We start from the raw sequence: 20,000 nt of genomic DNA on the forward strand, positions 1-20,000 counted from the left end.
GCGATCGATCAGTTTCACAGTATTCCACACGCCAGTAATGCGACGAGTATCTACGAGTAAGCGTGTGGTGCGCAGCGCATATTTAACCGGAAGACGACTGGCAGAGGGTAACTTCAGAAGTTTGACCTGATCCATCGATCGCTGCACACCGGCAGCGTTGCCATCGTACGGTGAGTAACAAGTTTCGTTATCTTTACAGCTAGTATTATTCGTAGTGAATCATTTTTTAATCAGAAGGAATGATTGAATATTAAGGCGTTTGATGGTAAAAATTATTTATCGGCCAACCGGATGCAAAACACAATACATGTATAACATATCTCAAAAGCGACGTTTCTGAAATACTTCTGAAGTATTTCGTGCCGTATGGCTAATATTCATTAATGAGTTCCCAGTGGCTCACTATTTTTCTGAAATTGAAACTGGAACAAGTTTCTTTTTGAAGCTAATTTTATGTGCCAATGACTAGCGACGCAAGTGACAGGATATACAAACGATACGCTGATCAGAGACACATGAAATTTCCATAGATCCATTGAAAAAAAAGTGAGCCACTGAAAATCCATTAATGAACATTACATACGTTCGCTTCGGTTTGGTGACTCCTTGATCAAGAATCAAGGCATTTTGATGCATCACGGTATATTATAACGATTGTACCTGAGATGTGTGTACACCATTTTGTAAATAATTCTGAACTGCAGAATAAAAGATATATGTAAGCAAGATTTAAAATTGTCATTGATGTATCTGATTCTGAGCATGAAGCATATAGTGCCGATGAATGTACTCTGGAACATTTTCTTTGACGAGTGAAAGTAAATTTTCTGTTTAATAGAACAATCTTTGTGTGTGAGCATACAGGTTTTACAGTTATCGTACGATACCGAGACAGAAATTGATACATTTCGGAAATGTTCGACTAGTTATAGAATTAGACATATCTACATGACTTTAGTCTCATTGCGCTGTTAGCGTCAATAACCAAGACGTGACTTGGAATTCAGGCACAACGGTCGTCGGCCACTCTGACATATTCCCGAGTTTAGGAAAATCTGCACTTGACAGCCGATTTTCAGCACGAACGTTCTCATAAGTGCGCTTTATTAAATTGGTACGTGGAATATGATGATGGTTGGTCCTTTCAAATGTAGTTGTTTTTCCCCCTCCAACACCCAATTATCATGAACGGGTAGGTATATATATTTTTTTAAATGCGTCTTTACTGAGGACAGGTTTCATCGTGACGAATTATGAAAAATATTATATCGCATCCGTATAATTCCAATCTTGCTTGATCATGTGCGCAGCTCGTTCTCCAATCATGACGCAAGATGCTGCAGTATTGGCGATAGTCACCTGTAAGTAAAGTTATACCACGGTCACTCATCGGCCAGTCAACGGTCTCTATGAATGATTGGCAGTGCTCATAGGTGAGGCATCCACTTCTTTTCAAAATCAACGAATGGATCGAAGTACGTCATCTCGATACTTACCTGCGGCATAATAGAAGCGTCCGCCACGCGTAGTCCCTGTATTCCGTAGACTCGGAGCTGAGGGTCGACAACAGCAAGTGGGTCCGATGACGGACCCATTTTGCAGGAGCCTGAGATGTGGTATTCCCCAATAGCATTGTGATGAACTGCGCACTCCCAGTATTTCGTGCTAGCAAAAGTGTAATTTGAGCAGGCCTCGAGAGGTGTTTCGGCCAAGGTCATGTTGTAGGCCTTTATGGCCGGTGTATTGACCAATTCCAGTGAATACTCGATGGCTCTCACAACCCCAGCAACGTCGTCAGGGTCGCAGAGATAGTTGACCCAGATCGAAGGATACTCAAAAGGATCCGATGAAGCCAGACTGATTTTTCCTGGAACAGAAAATATCTGCAGTTGGTTTGCGGGCTTGTAGTTCTCCATTCCTCAATTATGGGTGGTAGAATTTTGTTGCGAGAATCCAGGAAGTCAGGAGTACCTCTGCATTTCGGATGCTCGTAACCTGCCGAAAACACGATTTCGCGTTTACCGTCACTGCTAAGTGCGCCCATTCCACATAGTTCGAAACTGTTACAATAACCTTCGATGACTATATGAATGTCCGGAAGGTCGGGTGTAGTAATCCCGGATGATAGGGCGCCAGCCACTTGAGGGAGTCCGCTGTTGGACAAGGGCCCAGTCTGAAAGCCGATGTACTCAGCAAGAGCAGCCCACTTGCTGTCGTAGACGTCAGGCTCATCAACGGTGAACGCAACCTGGTATATCATATGATCATGGAAATTGCAGCCGACGCCAGGTACATCTTCGACCACGTCGATTCCCTTGGATTTCAAATCTTCTTCCGGCCCAATTCCAGAAAGCAGTAGAAGATGGGGAGACCCAACCGCACCTGCGGAAACGATGACTTCCTTGGATGCGCGTACCGTGTAGAAATTGCCAACCTAAGGAAAATTTATCGAGATCAGCCACTTGCCATTGTTGACGTTTCAAATAAACAAATCAAATGTGAATAAATTAATTAATTTCAATTTCCCAGCTCACTTTGTAATATTCAACTCCAACTGCTTGTCCATTCTCGATTATGACCCTCGTGCAAGTGGAGTTCAGAGTGATGTGGAGATTAGTGCGATGTCTGATTGGCCGCAGAAACGCTGCGGCGCTGCTGCGTCTCGCACCGTGGTGGCTCGTTGTTTGAACTATTGCGAAACCAATACTATCATTTCCGTTGAGGTCATTGCTGACGCCGAAACCCGCTTCTTGGGCTGCCTCGAGTATTACATTTGCAAGGAGTGGCTTGGACGGAAATCTTTCGACAAAAAGTGGTCCATCCGTGCCGTGATACTCTCGACCAACACTATCGATATCACCGTTATTTTCGGACTTTTTAAAAAACGGTAGGACGTCTTCCCACGACCATCCCTCGTTACCCATTGCAGCCCATTGATCGAATATGAACGGGCCGCCGCGTAGGTATATCATTGCATTCTTCGCCATGCCTCCACCGAGAGCTTTGGCTGCAGGGATCGGACAGCTACCATTCGAACTGAGACAGGCGTAGTTCTCGTTTGTCGACTGGTATCCCCACTCGATAGATGATGCTATCAAAATAAGATTCACAGATTTTTTGAACTTTTCAGCGAAACAGGATTTCTGGATTTGTTGGTACACCTACGAGATATAACAGAAGCAAGACCAGGGATGGATAGACCTACTGGTTCGTCCGGGCCTGCCTCAATAAGCAGAACTTTCCAGAACGGATTCTCACTCAGTCTTGCAGCGATGACAGATCCGGCTGCTCCGCCTGTGAACGATAGAACCATAGGTCATGTTGCTATTGCACTGGTGTTCTCCCTACTTTATTCAACTTTCGTAGCATCGATGCGCATTGAAATCCTTTCTGTAAGTGAAAACTGTTTATTTTATAAATCAACTCACCTCCCACTACGATGAAGTCATACTCGGCATCCGGGGTATGGATAGGTGTGATGCGTTCGCAGGTTTGAGCGATTGCTTGTTTTCTTCTCACAAATGTCTCTAGAATCGACAGAAAGAAATAGTACGAGGTGACATTATACAAATTGACCAGACTCGGCCCCAGAAGGCCCGCATTGCAGGTTTCCGGCGAGATGTAGTTGTACTCCATTTCTGTAACAAATAAGTCGAGTTTAAAATTTTTTCCTGTTAGCCTTACTACCACATACGGTAACTAATGACAAAATTTTTCATGTACTTGGCAAAAGACTTTTGCAACAGAGGTGCTTTTTGAAGGGATGATGATATACCGGCCGAATATGAATTCCGATTCCTGCCAAAATCGATAGGGGGTTCGAGTTTGATGCCAAATACCTGTGCTTCAAACTTAAACCGCATTCAATCGCAATCGTGTCCACAAGGTGCTCCGGCGTGAAGAAGAAGAAGAAGAGAAAAAATGTCTTTTTCATCATTTTTGACAGTCAACAAATACGGACGACTCGACTCATTTCAATCAGGCTTTAAGACTGAAGTCATATGGGCCAAGAACACCAGCCATATAATTTTCATTCCAGAATATGCACGCGATCTTGAGATATAAAACCAAGCTTGTACACGGTAAGATAGGGAAGTAGTTGGACTAGGAAAATGATTCTCGGCTAGCTCTCGGCTTTAAGGTAACTTGGCAGTGATTCGTTGCCGCGAATCTTGATGTAATTCCACTTGTTCGGGGACTCTAAGTTCGGCAGCAAATACCAGTATCTCGGTCAGTATCAGATTCATTTCGAACACCGCCGCCATTCTCAATTTAAACCGTAATTTCTACAGTTTAGTTACGAGGTTGATGAGAACGTACGACGTTAAACAGGTCTGTTATTAAACAGGTCGTCTATGAAAGCCTAGTTTTATTGCTTGTTGAAGTTCGGCACACATGCATGTGTTGTAATAATAATAATAATAATAATAATAATAATAATAATAATAATAATAATAATAATAATAACCCATGACACAGGGTCCACAATAATTATATTCAACTCCCATAGAAAGGTCTTTGGATGTAATACAATGTGAAAGGTGATTTCATACTTACGTCGAACTGCAATCAAAAATCTATGGAGACGGTTTGGTGTGCCGTTCGTTCCGGTTCCGTCCAGAAATGAATATGCTGTCTCGATGTGACTCGTAGTTATACGGCAGCACGATGTGCTCCCTTGACTTTCGCATATGTTTGGCGTATTTGACATGTCCAACATCTTTGTACTTTCAGGTGAGGATTATTAATTTTAAGTTGTATAATAGTCACTGATATTACATTTTCACGATATGGCTGAGCGATTGGAAGCTTTGATGTTTATACAGTATAAGTTGAGTATAATGTACGTATATCCTGAAAGATTCTCTTTTTATTATCAGGTACAGTAAATTATGGAGACATTGACTATCTTCTTATGATGTTGAAGACATAGTAACTATGGACGAAACTTTTCATGACAGATCCTTTCCGAGGCTTAGAAAGTTGCGTAGTAGAGAAACTTTACCCAAAAGTAATACTTGTGTGCTGGCTTAGAATTTCTGTTAAAGAATTTTTTCCTGGCTCAATTGAAATCCTTTACAAAAGGATACGATTTGAATTAGCATTTGGGATTATCTGGAATACATGTTGAAAATATTAAATAACCATATCGTCTTCATTGATTTTGATTTTCCTTTACTCCAACTTTAGATTCAGCAACGATCCTTTAGAAGACCAAATGTCCATTTTTCCCCTGTCTTTACCGTGCAATGTCGTTGTGTTTACCGCACATATTTAATCTTAGGTACCTTTCTGACGCTGGGGGTGAAATATTTCTGGAATTGCGTAAGCGATCAGATACTTCGATATAATGATACGTGGTCTTCCTCTACGATCAATTGCATGCATAAGAATATTCTCTACAGTTTAATTTTACATGCACGAAAATTACCACATTATAATGCGTCAGATGTCTTGAGATGTAAATTGACAGATAAGTTTAATAATTACAATAAAACGTTGGGTTTTCATTTAACCATGATTTTTCTTTTAAAGTTTTCATTGTGCGGGACCAACAACATCACGTGAGCTAATATAGGGCCACAGCCCATGCGAACATAAAAATTACACTGTTTACCGGATGAAATTTCGACAAATTTTATTTATTTGTTTCTTGGTTTTAATAGGGAAATAGGGCTTGCGTCATTCTTTACATCAACAAGTGACAGAACAATTTTTCAAATACTCCTATAATATTTTCAACCAGTGAATCTATTAAAATCTTGGCCATTTGTTATGCATTTTTGGGATGTGACACATGCAAATGACATGTGTGTGGACGGATGTAAGAACGGATAGAGGAGGTTGTCCTGTTCACAAATATGTTTGTTCGTAGGTTGAATTCAGTCAATGGTGAAAATACGGCCTGAACTCCTTTTCAATGTATATAGAGTACACAAAAGTTCTAAATATGAAAATAGTCGCCAAATCTCAGCCATAATTATCAGCCAATCTCTGGATGCAAGCAAAAAAAAAGTCAACGAATGTTCGCAATATTGTATTTTTTCCTCATCTTGAAAAATAGGATTGATTTTCTATTCATCATTTGTAATAAGAAAGATACTCGAATCTACATATACGAGGACATTTTCACATGAAATTAATGAGAACCAACCAAATTTCATATAAACAAAAAAATATCATCGGCATACGGCATTACTAACGATCGGAGGGTTTATACCACATCGCGTTGGTGCAAAGCTGAGCATGAACCATACAATACAAAAAATTGACACTATTTGAAAATCAGCTAAGACTGGTGATAGCAGAAATTCAACAAATAAAGTAGGAAATCACTGAACAGGGTGCAATGTCGTATTAACAATAAATTTTCCCCGAATGTGTAACTTTATTCGGTATAAATTAAATTGAACAAATTTCAAAAACGCCAGATAAAATTCATTGATTATAACATCACGTTTCGGAAACGAACGAAATATCTCATCGTTGTTCAGTGGGTAATAGATGTTGTTACGATTTGGCCGCTGTAGAAAAATCTCAAAACGTCGTCTTGAAATATGGAACCCTGAAGAGTCCGAAGAGGTATGCAAACTGCGCGAAGTCATAGAATATGTAGTGCGCATTGCGGGTTTCGCGGCAGAAGGATCGATTTGAGACAGAGAATTAGATACTTTTTATAGTGCAGCAAAAATCGTGGCGACGGGCGAAATCACCTGTAAGTATTTTTTTTTAAGTTTGACAAGGTGGAAACTGCCACCTGTCGATATTTCATGATGTTTCATGTACGAGGCAGATGTATCAAGTTCGAATATTTTATCCGGTGATGCACACTTGAACAAATTTATAATTTTCTAAATTTGACAGCGTGTTCTGAAATGTCTCAAGTACACCAGAGGTGCTAATATTTGTCGCATTTATCGAGTCTTGGAATTGCACAATAACCTTCACAGTGTGAATTTGAGTTACGGGAATGGAGTATAGCAGTTCGTATCTACAGAACCAATGATGAAGCTTATTCAATAGACAGAAAACGTAATAGGACCAGTTAATAAGCATGAAAGGTAGTGCTTTTTAGATATGAATCCGGAAGCACTTTAGCCGCTTCATTCGGAACTTAATCACTTTATCAAAAAATATACCCAACAAAAGGTGTCGGGGATAAAAAATGCGTAAAGAAGTATCACATGTTTATTCTCGTATTTTCGAAAATAAGGGAGAAAATAGCGAAAAACCATTTAAACGAGGGGTGAAAACCTCAATGTTTCAAATTGTTATACCCAACCTAACGGAGTATTAACTGATATTTCTGTCTAACGATATCTGGAGAACGAATTATCGGATTTCAATGATTTTGGTCTCAATCGACGCGGCTTTTCCCAACTTTGCTCTTAACTATTTTGACCATGACATTTCAGACTATTGTAGAAACATGGATACTTTTTTTACCAGAGAAAAAAATTAATCTTGAATAGACTATATAATTAGAGACGGTAACGAAAATGACACGCATATTTATCAATTATTTTAGCTGTACTTTTCGACTAGAAAACATACCGAAATGAAGGTGTTTGGTGCACTGAAGGTCGTTTGGATATCGCACCATCGTAGTTTCTCGAGATCGCCGCGATCTCGGCTCGTGGCAGCACTGATGCCTGATTTCTCGCGGACGAGTGAGCAGGCGCGCGTGCGAATTTGAAATCAGTCGTCGGAACGACGCGCTTCGGAAAACACGCTCACGATAAGACCTAAGGTCGATACACATCCAACCTAACGAGGTTGACGAAAACAGTTCGTGTCATAGAGATCGAGAGAACGGCAACGGCTCAAGATCCCTCCGGTACAGATACACGATAATAATGCGAAAAACAACGTATCATATACGCGAGGTTGCGATGATGTGAGTCAAGCGGGCGACGTACGTTTACATTAGGCCTATTTGATATCACATAATGATAGGATTTACACGCAACGATAATATATGTGAAATAAGATCGCTACAACGTCATGGGTTTTTATGCCTCAGGCTTTTCCCATATGAGTCATAAATGATAATTACGATTCGACAGCTCAATCATTGTGAGTTCTCATTTCTAAAATTCATAATAGTCCTAGAACTCACATCCTAGATCATTGAAGTAAATACGAAAATCCGAAGTAACTTCGAATTGAAGAAGCTTCGACCAAACAAAAGGGATAGTTTAAAAAAAATTTCTCCATAGGTATTGGAATTGTCGACGAAACCCATACCTTAAAAAATAGTCGGTTGAGTGAAACTTTTCCTCTGAATCGCTTACCTTGTAATATGAACGCAACGAACGCAACAGTTTCTCTCGATGCTCGTGTTGACGAAAGGGGCCCACTTGGGACCAACGTCTCGCTTTCGGCGACGATCACCCGAGCTGTTTATCTGAGGCGATAAGTGGCTAGGACAAAGGGCTAGTGAGCCCCACGAATCGCTAAGGGATCGACGCTTCGACCAGCAAGGTGACGATCACTTCTGGATAGAATTCCAAACGAACAACGTCATCATCTTGAGCTCATTATTACTCGTTGCTCACGACTCTACGTAATTTTGTACTGATTATCAAATATAACTTACTTACGCTGATAAATATTTCGGCATTTCTTTAAGTTTTCTTACAATTATCCGTTTTAATCACAGCAATGCTTTCTATGCACGCTGTATATTATTTCCGTGATGGCAAAAGTCGTATGGTCATCATCGTCAAGATGAAGAAAGTCGAAAAATTTAAATGCTGCTCCAGAATTACAGATTCATTGAATTTCCGGATAATTGAATACTGTGATACAACAATCGGATCTCGGTATGCATATCGCACGTATCCGGTGAAGAAATCAACACAAACAAAAAAACCAAAAAGCCACGATGTCGATCATAACGATTCCAGTCGGTATATCGCACTGTAAGTTCGACGATCTGCTTTAGCATTTGTTAACCAAATATTGTTCACAAATTCCGAATCAGTCAGATGGCGCTACCTAGGCTCCACGTTTCAACGGGTGCGATCGATCAGTTTCACAGTATTCCACACGCCAGTAATGCGACGTGCATCTACGAGTAAGCGTGTGGTGCGCAGCTCATATTTAACCGGTAGATGACTGGCAGATGGTAACTTCAGAAGTTTGACCTGATCCATCGATCGCTGCACACCGGCAGCGTTGCCAACGTACGGTGAGTAAAAAGTTTCGTTATCTTTACAACTAGTATTATTCGTAGTGAATCATTTTTTAAACAGAGGAAATGATTGAATATTAGGGCGTTTGATGGTAAAAATTATTTATCGGCCAACCGGATGCGAAACACAATATATAACATATCTCAAAAGCGACGTTTCTGAAATACTTCTGAAGTATTTCGTGCCGTATGACTAATATTCATTAATGAGTTCCCAGTGGCTCACTATTTTTTTGAAATTAAAACTGGAACAAGCTTCTTTTTAAAGCTAATTTTATGTGCCAATGTCTAGCGACGCGAGTGACAGGATATACAAACGATACGCTGATCAGAGACACATGAAATTTCCATAGATCCGTAGAAAAAAAAAGTGAGCCACTGAAAATCCATTAATGAACATTGCATATGTTCGCTTCGGTTTGGTGACTCCTTGATCAAGAATCAAGAAATTTGGATGCATCACGGTATATTATAACGATTGTACCTGAGATGTGTGTACACGATTTTGTAAATAATTCTGAACAGCAGAATAAAAGATATATGTAAGCAAGATTTAAAATTCTCATTGATGTATCTGATTCTGAGCATGAAGCATATAGACCGATTTTCTTTGACAGGTGAAAGTAAATTTTTTTTTTAATAGAACAATCTTTGTGTGTGAGCATACAGGTTTTACAGTTATCGTACGATACCGAGACAGAAATTAATACATTTCGGAAATGTTCGACCAGTTATAGAATTAGACATATCTACATGACTTTAGTCTCATTGCGCTGTTAGCGTCAATAACCAAGACGTGACTTGGAATTCAGGCCCAACGGTCGTCGGCCATTCTGAGATATTCCCGAGTTTAGGAAAATCTGCACTTGACAGCCAATTTTCAGCACGAACGTTCTCATAAGTGCGCTTTATTAAATTGGTACGTGGAATATGATGATGGTTGATCCTTTCAAATGTAGTTTTTTTTCCCCCTCCAACAGTCAATTATCATGAACAGGTAGGTATATATATTTTTTTAAATGCGTCTTTACTGAGGACAGGTTTCATCGTGACAAATTATGAAAAATATTATATCGCATCCGTATAATTCCAATCTTGCTTGATCATGTGCGCAGCTCGCTCTCCAATCATGACGCAAGATGCTGCAGTATTGGCGATAGTCACCTGTAAGTAAAGTTATGCCACGGTCACTCATCGGCCAGTCAACGGTCTCTATGAATGATTGGCAGTGCTCATAGGTGAGGCATCCACTTCTTTTCAAAATCAACGAATGGATCGAAGTACGTCATCTCGATACTTACCTGCGGCATAATAGAAGCGTCCGCCACGCGTAGTCCCTGTATTCCGTAGGCTCGGAGCCGAGGGTCGACAACGGCAAGTGGGTCCGATGACGGACCCATTTTGCAGGAGCCTGAAATGTGGTATTCCCCAATAGCATTGTGATGAACTGCGCACTCCCAGTATTTCGTGCTAGCAAAAGTGTAATTTGAGCATGCCTCGAGAGGTGTTTCGGCCAAGGTCATGTTGTAGGCCTTTATGGCCGGTGTATTGACCAATTCCAGTGAATACTCGATGGCTCTCACAACCCCTGCAACGTCGTCAGGGTCGCAGAGATAATTGACCCAGATCGAAGGATACTCAAAAGGATCCGATGAAGCCAGACTAATTTTTCCTGGAACAGAAAATATCTGCAGTTGGTTTGCGGGCTTGTAGTTCTCCATTCCTCAATTATGGGTAGTAGAATTTTGTTGCAAGAGTTCAGGGAGTCATAAGTACCTCTGCATTTCGGATGCTCGTAACCTGCCGAAAACACGATTTCGCGTTTACCGTCACTGCTAAGTGCGCCCATTCCACATAGTTCGAAACTGTTACAAAAACCGTCAATGACTATATGAATGTCCGGAAGGTCGGGTGTAGTAATCCCGGATGATAGGGCGCCAGCCACTTGAGTGAGTCCGCTGTTAGACAAGGGCCCAGTCTGAAAGCCGATGTACTCAGCAAGAGCAGCCCACTCGCTATCGTAGACGTCAGGCTCATTAACGGTGAACGCAACCTGGTATATCATATGATCATGGAAATTGCAACCGACGCCAGGTAAATCTTCGACCACGTCGATTCCCTTGGATTTCAAATCTTCTTCCGGCCCAACTCCAGAAAGCAGTAGAAGATGGGGAGACCCAACCGCACCTGCGGAAACGATGACTTCCTTGGATGCGCGTACCGTGTAGAAATTGCCAACCTGGGGAAAATTTATCGAGATCAGCCACTTGCCATTGTTGACGTTTCAAATAAACAAATCAAATGTGGAAAAATTCATTAATTTTAATTTCCCAGCTCACTTTGTAATATTCAACTCCAACTGCTTGTCCATTCTCGATTATGACCCTCGTGCAAGTGGAGTTCAGAGTGATGTGGAGATTAGTGCGATGTCTGATTGGCCGCAGAAACGCTGCGGCGCTGCTGCGTCTCGCACCGTGGTGGCTCGTTGTTTGAACTATTGCGAAACCAATATTATCATTTCCGTTGAGGTCATTGCTGACGCCGAAACCCGCTTCTTGGGCTGCCTCGAGTATTACATTTGCAAGGAGTGGCTTGGACGGAAATCTTTCGACAAAAAGTGGTCCATCCGTGCCGTGATACTCTCGACCAACACTATCGATATCACCGTTATTTTCGGACTTTTTAAAAAACGGTAGGACGTCTTCCCACGACCATCCCTCGTTACCCATTGCAGCCCATTGATCGAATATGAACGGGCCGCCGCGTAGGTATATCATTGCATTCTTCGCCATGCCTCCACCGAGAGCTTTGGCTGCAGGGATCGGACAGCTACCATTCGAACTGAGACAGGCGTAGTTCTCGTTTGTCGACTGGTATCCCCACTCGATAGATGATCCTATCAAAATAAGATTCACAGATTTTTTGAACTTCTCAGCGAAACAGGATTTCTGGATTTGTTGGTACACCTACGAGATATAACAGAACCAAGACCAGGGATGGATAGACCTACTGGTTCGTCCGGGCCTGCCTCAATAAGCAGAACTTTCCAGAACGGATTCTCACTCAGTCTTGCAGCGATGACAGATCCGGCTGCTCCGCCTGTGAACGATAGAAGCATAGGTCATGTTGCTATTGCACTGGTGTTCTTCCTACTTTATTCAACTCTCGTAGCATCGATGCGTATTGAAATCCTTTCTGTAAGTGAAAACTGTTTATTTTATAAATCAATTCACCTCCCACTACGATGAAGTCATACTCGGCATCCGGGGTATGGATAGGTGTGATGCGTTCGCAGGTTTGAGCGATTTCTTGTTTTCTTCTCACAAATGTCTCTAGAATCGACAGAAAGAAATAGTACGAGGTGACATTATACATATTGACCAGACTCGGCCCTAGAAGGCCCGCATTGCAGGTTTCCGGCGAGCCGTAGTTGTACTCCATTTCTGTAACAGATAAATCGAGTTTAAAATTTTTTCCTGTTAGCCTTACTACCACATACGGTAACTAATGACAAAATTTTTCATGTACTTGGCAAAAGACTTTTGCAACAGAGGTGCTTTTTGAAGGGATGATGATATACCGGCCGAATATGAATTCCGATTCCTGCAAAAATCGATAGGGGGCTGGAGTTTGATGCCAAATACCTGTGCTTCAAACTTAAACCGCATTCAATCGCAATCGTGTCCCAAGGTGCTCCGGCGTGAAGAAGAAGAAGAAGAGAAAAAATGTCTTTTTCATCATTTTTGACAGTCAACAAATACGGACGACTCGACTCATTTCAATCAGGCTTTAAGACTGAAGTCATATGGGCCAAGAACACCAGCCATATAATTCTCATTCCAAAATATTCTCGCGATCTTGAGATATAAAACCAAGCTTGTACACGGTAAGATAGGGAAATAGTTGGACTAGGAAAATGATTCTCGGCTAGCTCTCGGCTTTAAGGTAACTTGGCAGTGATTCGTTGCCGCGAATCTTGATGTAATTCCACTTGTTCAGGACTCTAAGTTCGGCAGCAAATACCAGTATCGCGGTCGGTATCAGATTCATTTCGAACACCGCCGCCATTCTCAATTTGAACCGTAATTTCTACAGTTTGGTTACGAGGTTGATGAGAACGTACGATGTTAAACAGGTCTGTTCGTCTATGAAAGCCTAGTTTTATTGCTTGATGAAGTTCGGCACACATGCATGTGTTGTAATAATAATAATAATAATAATAATAACCCATGACACAGGGTCCACAATAATTATATTCAACTCCCATAGAAAGGTCTTTGGATGTAATACAATGTGAAAGGTGATTTCATACTTACGTCGAACTGCAATCAAAAATCTATGGAGACGGTTTGGTGTGCCGTTCGTTCTGGTTCCGTCCAGAAATGAATATGCTGCCTCGATGTCACTCGTAGTTATACGGCAGCACGATGTGCTCCCTTGACTTTCGCATATGCTTGGCGTATTTGACGTGTCCAACATCTTTGTATTTTCAGGTGAGGATTATTAATTTTAAGTTGTATAATGGTCACTGATATTACATTTTCACGATATGGCTGAGCGATTGGAAGCTTTGATGTTTATACAATATGAGTTGGGTATGATATAAGTATATCCTGAAAGATTCTCTTTTTATTATCAGGTACGGTAAATTATGGAAACATTGACTATCCTCTTATGATGTTAAAGACTAAAATATGGAACCCTGAAGAGTTCGAAGAGGTATGCAAACTGCGCGAAGTCATAGAATATGTAGTGCGCATTGCGGGTTTCGCGGCAGAAGGATCGATTTGAGACAGAGAATTAGATACTTTTTATAGTGCAGCAAAAGTCGTGGCGACGGGCGAAATCACCTGTAAGTATTTTTTTTTAAGTTTGACAAGGTGGAAACTGCCACCTGTCGATATTTCATGATGTTTCATGTACGAGGCAGATGTATCAAGTTCGAATATTTTATCCGGTGATGCACACTTGAACAAATTTATAATTTTCTAAATTTGACAGCGTGTTCTGAAATGTCTCAAGTACACCAGAGGTGCTAATATTTGTCGCATTTATCGAGTCTTGGAATTGCACAATAACCTTCACAGTGTGAATTTGAGTTACGGGAATGGAGTATAGCAGTTCGTATCTACAGAACCAATGATGAAGCTTATTCAATAGACAGAAAACGTAATAGGACCAGTTAATAAGCATGAAAGGTAGTGCTTTTTAGATATGAATCCGGAAGCACTTAAGCCGCTTCATTCGGAACTTAATCACTTTATCAAAAAATATATCCAACAAAAGGTGTCGGGGATAAAAAATGCGTAAAGAAGTATCACATGTTTATTCTCGTATTTTCGAAAATAAGGGAAAAAATAGCGAAAAACCATTTAAACGAGGGGTGAAAACCTCAATGTTTCAAATTGTTATACCCAACCTAACGGAGTATTAACTGATATTTCTGTCTAACGATATCTGGAGAACGAATTATCGGATTTCAATGATTTTGGTCTCAATCGACGCGGCTTTTCCCAACTTTGCTCTTAACTATTTTGACCATGACATTTCAGACTATTGTAGAAACATGGATACTTTTTTTACCAGAGAAAAAAATTAATCTTGAATAGACTATATAATTAGAGACGGTAACGAAAATGACACGCATATTTATCAATTATTTTAGCTGTACTTTTCGACTAGAAAACATACCGAAATGAAGGTGTTTGGTGCACTGAAGGTCGTTTGGATATCGCACCATCGTAGTTTCTCGAGATCGCCGCGATCTCGGCTCGTGGCAGCACTGATGCCTGATTTCTCGCGGACGAGTGAGCAGGCGCGCGTGCGAATTTGAAATCAGTCGTCGGAACGACGCGCTTCGGAAAACACGCTCACGATAAGACCTAAGGTCGATACACATCCAACCTAACGAGGTTGACGAAAACAGTTCGTGTCATAGAGATCGAGAGAACGGCAACGGCTCAAGATCCCTCCGGTACAGATACACGATAATAATGCGAAAAACAACGTATCATATACGCGAGGTTGCGATGATGTGAGTCAAGCGGGCGACGTACGTTTACATTAGGCCTACTTGATATCACATAATGATAGGATTTACACGCAACGATAATATATGTGAAATAAGATCGCTATAACGTCATGGGTTTTTATGCCTCAGGCTTTTCCCATATGAGTCATAAATGATAATTACGATTCGACAGCTCAATCATTGTGAGTTCTCATTTCTAAAATTCATAATAGACGTAGGACTCCCATCCTATATCATTGAAGCAAATACGAAAATCCGAAGCAACTTCGAATTGAAGAAGCTTCGACCAAACAAAAGGAATAGTTTAAAAAAAATTTCTCCATAGGTATTGGAATTGTCGACGAAACCCATACCTTAATTAACTTTTCCTCTGAGTCGCTTACCTTTTATTATCCGTTTTAATCACAGCAATGCTTTCTATGCACGCTGTATATTATTTCCGTGATGGCAAAAGTCGTATGGTCATTATTGTCAAGATGAAGGAAGTCGAAGAATTTAAATGCCGCTCGAGAATTACAGATTCCATGAATTTCCGGATACTTGAATACTGTGATACAACAATCGGATCTCGGTATGCACATCGCACGTATCCAGTAAAGAAACCAACACAAACAAAAAAACCAAAAAGCCACGATGACGATCATAACGATTCTAGTCGGTATATCGCACTGTGAGTTCGACGATCTGCTATAGCACTTGTTAACCGAATGTTGTTTACAAATTCCGAATCAGTCAGATGGCGCTACCTAGGCTCCACGTTTCAACGGGTGCGATCGATCAGTTTCACAGTATTCCACACGCCAGTAATGCGACGTGCATCTACGAGTAAGCGTGTGGTGCGCAGCTCATATTTAACCGGTAGATGACTGGCAGATGGTAACTTCAGAAGTTTGACCTGATCCATTGATCGCTGCACACCGGCAGCGTTGCCAACGTACGGTGAGTAAAAGTTTAGTTATCTTTACAGCTAATATTATTCGTAGTGAGTAATTTGCCAACCGGTAGGATCGATTCAGCATTACTTCTACTATACAACAATAATTACGTCACAGGATAAGCATCTCTATTGTTTTTTTTATTGTCTCATTGTAAACAATTTTTTTTTATTTTCTCTTGGTTTCTACATTGCGCTCAGGAGGATGATTTTATTCTGAATCTACATCTACGATCTTAATATTAAAAGAAATAATACATCATGCGCCTCGTTTTATGAAATCATAATTCTTGTGTGTCGTGAAGCGATTGAAGCCTGAGTTAAGGAATGACTCCCGTCTTCTTTGATCCTAAGACTCCGAATCTTCATCCACAATCTCCTCCGTTGGTAACAAGTTTGAAGAATCGCTTTCCGGTGGGTTCCGGTCAGAGATCTTATCTCTCAACCATTCCGCCAGTTTGTGGATCGATTCTAACATACCGGAAGCTTGCTCTTCGGTAATTGATCCTTGGTCTTGATCATCGTTGAATTCTGTGGTCTCGTGATGATGGTTCTCGGAGCCAATATTTCCGGTGTTTGTATTAGCGGAGTTGTTGTTTCCATTAACCAGGTTTCCATTGGAGCTGTCGTCACCGTTCGCAACGTTATTGTCCGCATTATTGTTCCCGGAATTATTGATGCGAGAAATCATTCTGTGCTGATTGCCAGATCCAGTATTCCCGGAATTATGACTGTTCCCGTTGTTGTTTCCGTTGACGAGGTTTCCGCCCACGCTGTCGTTGCCGTTCGCCACCTTGTTGTCCTTGTTGTTGTCCCCCGCGTTATTTATTATCCTCGAAGCAAATCTTCTCTGGTTTCCAGACCCAATGTTTCCGGAATTTCCGTTCTCCGAGTTCCCGTTTCCGTTAACGAGATTTCCGTTGTTGCTGTCATTCCCGTTGGCAACACTGTTGTTCGCGTTGTCGTTTCCGGAATTATTGATGCGAGCGGCGGGTTCATGCTGATTACCGGATCCAGTATTCCCCGAATAATGACTGTTCCCATTGTTGTTGCCGTTGATGAGGTTGCCCACGACGACATCGTCGCCGTTTGTGATATCATTTTTGCTGTTCCTGTCTCCCGAGGTATTTATTATCCTCGAAACCAATTTTCCATGGTTTCCAGTCTCGACGTTCCCATTATTATGATTTCCCGAGTTGCCGTTTCCGTTCACCAGATTTCCGTTAGAACTATCGTTTCCATTCGCAATGCTGTTGTTCGCGTTGGTGTTCCCCGAATTATTGATCCGAGAAGACGGACCATTTTGGTTACTAGAACTGATATTTCCGTCGTTACTATTCCCCGAGTTGTCGTTACCATTTATGAGGTTACCGTTGCTTTCGTCGTTTCCGTTGACAATGTTGTTGACGCTGTTCTCGTTACCGGAATTATTAATACGGACCAGTACCGATCGGCGGTCACGATTTTCGGTACCAACATTCCCCGAGTTGTTGTTATTCCCATTGTTATTTCCATTCGCGAGATTTCCGGTCACCCTACCATTCCCATTCTCAACCTGATTGTGCCAGTTGTTGCTTCCCGAGTTTTTGATGATTCGAGGTTCAGCCTTGTGCTGATTTCCGGATCCAACGTTTCCGGAGTCCTCACTGTTCCCATTGTTATTACCATTGACGACGTTTCCTATCACTTTATCGTCGCCGTTCTCAACATTGTTCTTAACATTGTTGCTCCCCGAGTTGTTAATAATTCGAGATGCCATTCTATTCTGATTTCCAGTTCCGACGTTTCCCGAACTTTCCTTATTTCCGTTGTTGTTACCGTTCACGAGGTTTCCTGCCACTTTATCGTCACCGTTCTCGACATTGTTCTTAACATTGTTGCTCCCCGAGTTGTTAATAATTCGAGATGCCATTCTATTCTGATTTCCAGTTCCGACGTTTCCCGAACTTTCCTTATTTCCGTTGTTGTTACCGTTCACGAGGTTTCCTGCCACTTTATCGTCACCGTTCTCGACATTGTTCTTAACATTGTTGCTCCCCGAGTTGTTGATGATTCGAGATGCCATCCTATTCTGGTTTCCGGATCCTACATTTTCCGAGTTTACTGAATTTCCGTTGTTGTTACCATTCACGAGATTTCCGCCGACTCTATCGTCACCATTTTCAATACTGTTGTCCGTGTTATTACTCCCCGAGTTGTTGATGATACGAGAAGCAATAACAGACCGACCGGCTGATCCAACGTTTCCGGAATTCGTATTATTCCCGTTACCGTTACCATTGATTAAATTACCGTTCGTGCTGTCATCTCCGTTCGAAACGTTGTTATTACTGTTCGAATTGCCAGAACTGTTGATGCGGAAAGAGAGTAACCGCGAACCACCAGCCTCAGCATCGACCTCGTCATCCTCATCCTTTTCGCCGTCCTCATTACCAGCATTACTTTCCTCGCTACCGGATGAAGCGGAGCAAGAAACGCTCGGGCTACACACTTTCTTACCAGTATCAAAGCCTTGGCCAGGTGGACAAGGAAACCTTACGGGTTCCAACTGCCCAATTCCAACCTCGGCACACCTGATGTAGCTACCGCACTCGCCCTCGATCGGCTGGTTCTCAACAGCCCTGCAGATCCTGGAGCATTTCCTGAGGGCGATGTCGTACCGTTCGTACTCCTTGCATCGACCCATGATGTAAGCTTTGCCAGCGGCGCAAGTCGCCCAGATGCGATCATCCTCGGGATACAAAATGTCCTCGCCCTCTCTGTGGACGCAGTTGAATTCCACGCAGTCAGACAGCCGTCGGCGAAGCTTGCAGGTCCCTTGACTGTGGTCATAGACGTTCTTCTTCGGACAGACTATCGTCGTATCCTTGCCACCAACGCAGTAGTGGAACCGCCCGCAGTCCTCCGGGTCCGGATAGGTGCCATCCTGGGGCGGACATGGGAACGGTCTCTGTTTCTCCGCGCAGCTCGAGGGCTCCTCAGAGGTGCAAAGACCGTTCTCCGGGTCGCAGAATGGCGTCGAAGGGCTCCAGACGGAACAATTCACCGTCCCAATCGGCTCGCCATTCGGCAAACACACCTTCGCTTCGGAACAACTTATGCATTCTCGGATCTTCGTGCACTTGTCTTCGTATGCCGGGAAGTCGGTTCTTGAAACGCCATCCTCGCCTCGTACCAAAGCTCGCAGAAAGCTCAGATTCGGATGACCAGCTTCGCAAATTACCTAAGGAATCAACGTGCGAGATGGTTCAAAATTTTGACAAGCTTCTGTGCTTTTTCGAAGCTGCTATATCCGCGGCTTGATCGTCATCAAGAATTTCCGACGGGACCAACTATAACTTACCAAGAAGGCAGCGACACAGATTAAGGTCTTCATGGCGCCAGTCGACAGTGAAGCGTCGTTTCTCCGTATTTGACTTCCGCGATTCGAGTTGTTGTATATATAACATCAGTATCGCTGGATTTTTATACTCTCATTGATTATGACCCCGTTTTACCACTCGAACAACAAATCACAGGTAAATATTTGTATCGCATTTGACAATCTGCACCGTATACGACAGATAATTCACTACCGGTTGTAAATTAATCTGATAACGTTTTCCAACTGAATTGACATCATCGTTATGCACTACTGCAAGCTTTCAGCTGTTTTAAGGAAAAGATTCGTGACGTTTATACAACAGTTTATACCCCACTTTCACACTTCACGAATTGATAATACCGGCACGGTGTTCCGTCACGTAAATTGTTATACCCAAAATTGTAATTGTGATGGATTTATCTGTTGCGACAATTGTTGTAACGGAAATGACAAAGGTCTTCTTGTTGGTCAGACT

At 42.0% G+C, this 20,000-nt stretch overlaps 3 protein-coding genes across 7 annotated transcripts; all 3 read right to left on the minus strand.

The window, feature by feature from the left end:
* Nucleotides 1–271: 271 nt before the first annotated feature.
* Nucleotides 272–8,400, minus strand: LOC124216023 (glucose dehydrogenase [FAD, quinone]-like). Of its 5 annotated transcripts, none has more exons than XM_046620079.2 (8): nucleotides 8,295–8,382; nucleotides 4,558–4,720; nucleotides 3,429–3,638; nucleotides 3,166–3,294; nucleotides 2,535–3,091; nucleotides 1,972–2,434; nucleotides 1,497–1,867; nucleotides 272–1,359 (listed from the first exon to the last, which is right to left on the minus strand). In XM_046620079.2, the coding sequence occupies exons 2-8, from the start codon at nucleotides 4,718–4,720 to the stop codon at nucleotides 1,264–1,266; spliced, it is 1,989 nt and encodes a 662-aa protein (XP_046476035.1). In that variant the 5' UTR covers nucleotides 8,295–8,382; the 3' UTR covers nucleotides 272–1,263. The 5 variants fall into 5 exon arrangements, with proteins under 5 accessions (XP_046476035.1, XP_046476014.1, XP_046476005.1 ...); XM_046620058.2 differs by having other exon boundaries at nucleotides 4,558–4,854; XM_046620049.2 differs by lacking the exon at nucleotides 8,295–8,382 and adding an exon at nucleotides 5,091–5,125.
* A 1,419-nt stretch (nucleotides 8,401–9,819) lies between these two features.
* Nucleotides 9,820–15,868, minus strand: LOC124216040 (glucose dehydrogenase [FAD, quinone]-like). Its single transcript, XM_046620097.2, has 8 exons — nucleotides 15,611–15,868; nucleotides 13,513–13,675; nucleotides 12,430–12,639; nucleotides 12,167–12,295; nucleotides 11,536–12,092; nucleotides 10,973–11,435; nucleotides 10,498–10,868; nucleotides 9,820–10,360 (listed from the first exon to the last, which is right to left on the minus strand). The coding sequence occupies exons 2-8, from the start codon at nucleotides 13,673–13,675 to the stop codon at nucleotides 10,265–10,267; spliced, it is 1,989 nt and encodes a 662-aa protein (XP_046476053.1). The 5' UTR covers nucleotides 15,611–15,868; the 3' UTR covers nucleotides 9,820–10,264.
* Nucleotides 15,869–16,289: 421 nt separating this feature from the next.
* On the minus strand, nucleotides 16,290–19,776 carry LOC124216017 (myb-like protein D). Its single transcript, XM_046620035.2, has 2 exons — nucleotides 19,505–19,776; nucleotides 16,290–19,384 (listed from the first exon to the last, which is right to left on the minus strand). The coding sequence occupies exons 1-2, from the start codon at nucleotides 19,535–19,537 to the stop codon at nucleotides 16,511–16,513; spliced, it is 2,907 nt and encodes a 968-aa protein (XP_046475991.1). The 5' UTR covers nucleotides 19,538–19,776; the 3' UTR covers nucleotides 16,290–16,510.
* Between the last annotated feature and the right edge of the window lie 224 nt (nucleotides 19,777–20,000).

This window comes from Neodiprion pinetum, chromosome 1 (genome assembly GCF_021155775.2).
Source record: "Neodiprion pinetum isolate iyNeoPine1 chromosome 1, iyNeoPine1.2, whole genome shotgun sequence".
NCBI lineage: Eukaryota > Metazoa > Arthropoda > Insecta > Hymenoptera > Diprionidae > Neodiprion > Neodiprion pinetum.

Coding starts and splice junctions, on each gene's coding strand:
- LOC124216040 (XM_046620097.2), bottom strand. CDS start 13,675: ATGTTGGACACGTCAAATACGCCAAGCATATGCGAAAGTCAAGGGAGC. Junction 12,296..12,429: donor TGACTTCATCGTAGTGGGAG/GTGAATTGATTT, acceptor TATCGTTCACAG/GCGGAGCAGCCGGATCTGTC. Junction 11,436..11,535: donor TTGGAGTTGAATATTACAAA/GTGAGCTGGGAA, acceptor AATTTTCCCCAG/GTTGGCAATTTCTACACGGT.
- LOC124216023 (XM_046620049.2), bottom strand. Junction 2,435..2,534: donor TTGGAGTTGAATATTACAAA/GTGAGCTGGGAA, acceptor AATTTTCCTTAG/GTTGGCAATTTCTACACGGT. Junction 1,868..1,971: donor CGAGCATCCGAAATGCAGAG/GTACTCCTGACT, acceptor TTTCTGTTCCAG/GAAAAATCAGTCTGGCTTCA.
- LOC124216017 (XM_046620035.2), bottom strand. CDS start 19,537: ATGAAGACCTTAATCTGTGTCGCTGCCTTCTTG. Junction 19,385..19,504: donor TCTGTGTCGCTGCCTTCTTG/GTAAGTTATAGT, acceptor TTGATTCCTTAG/GTAATTTGCGAAGCTGGTCA.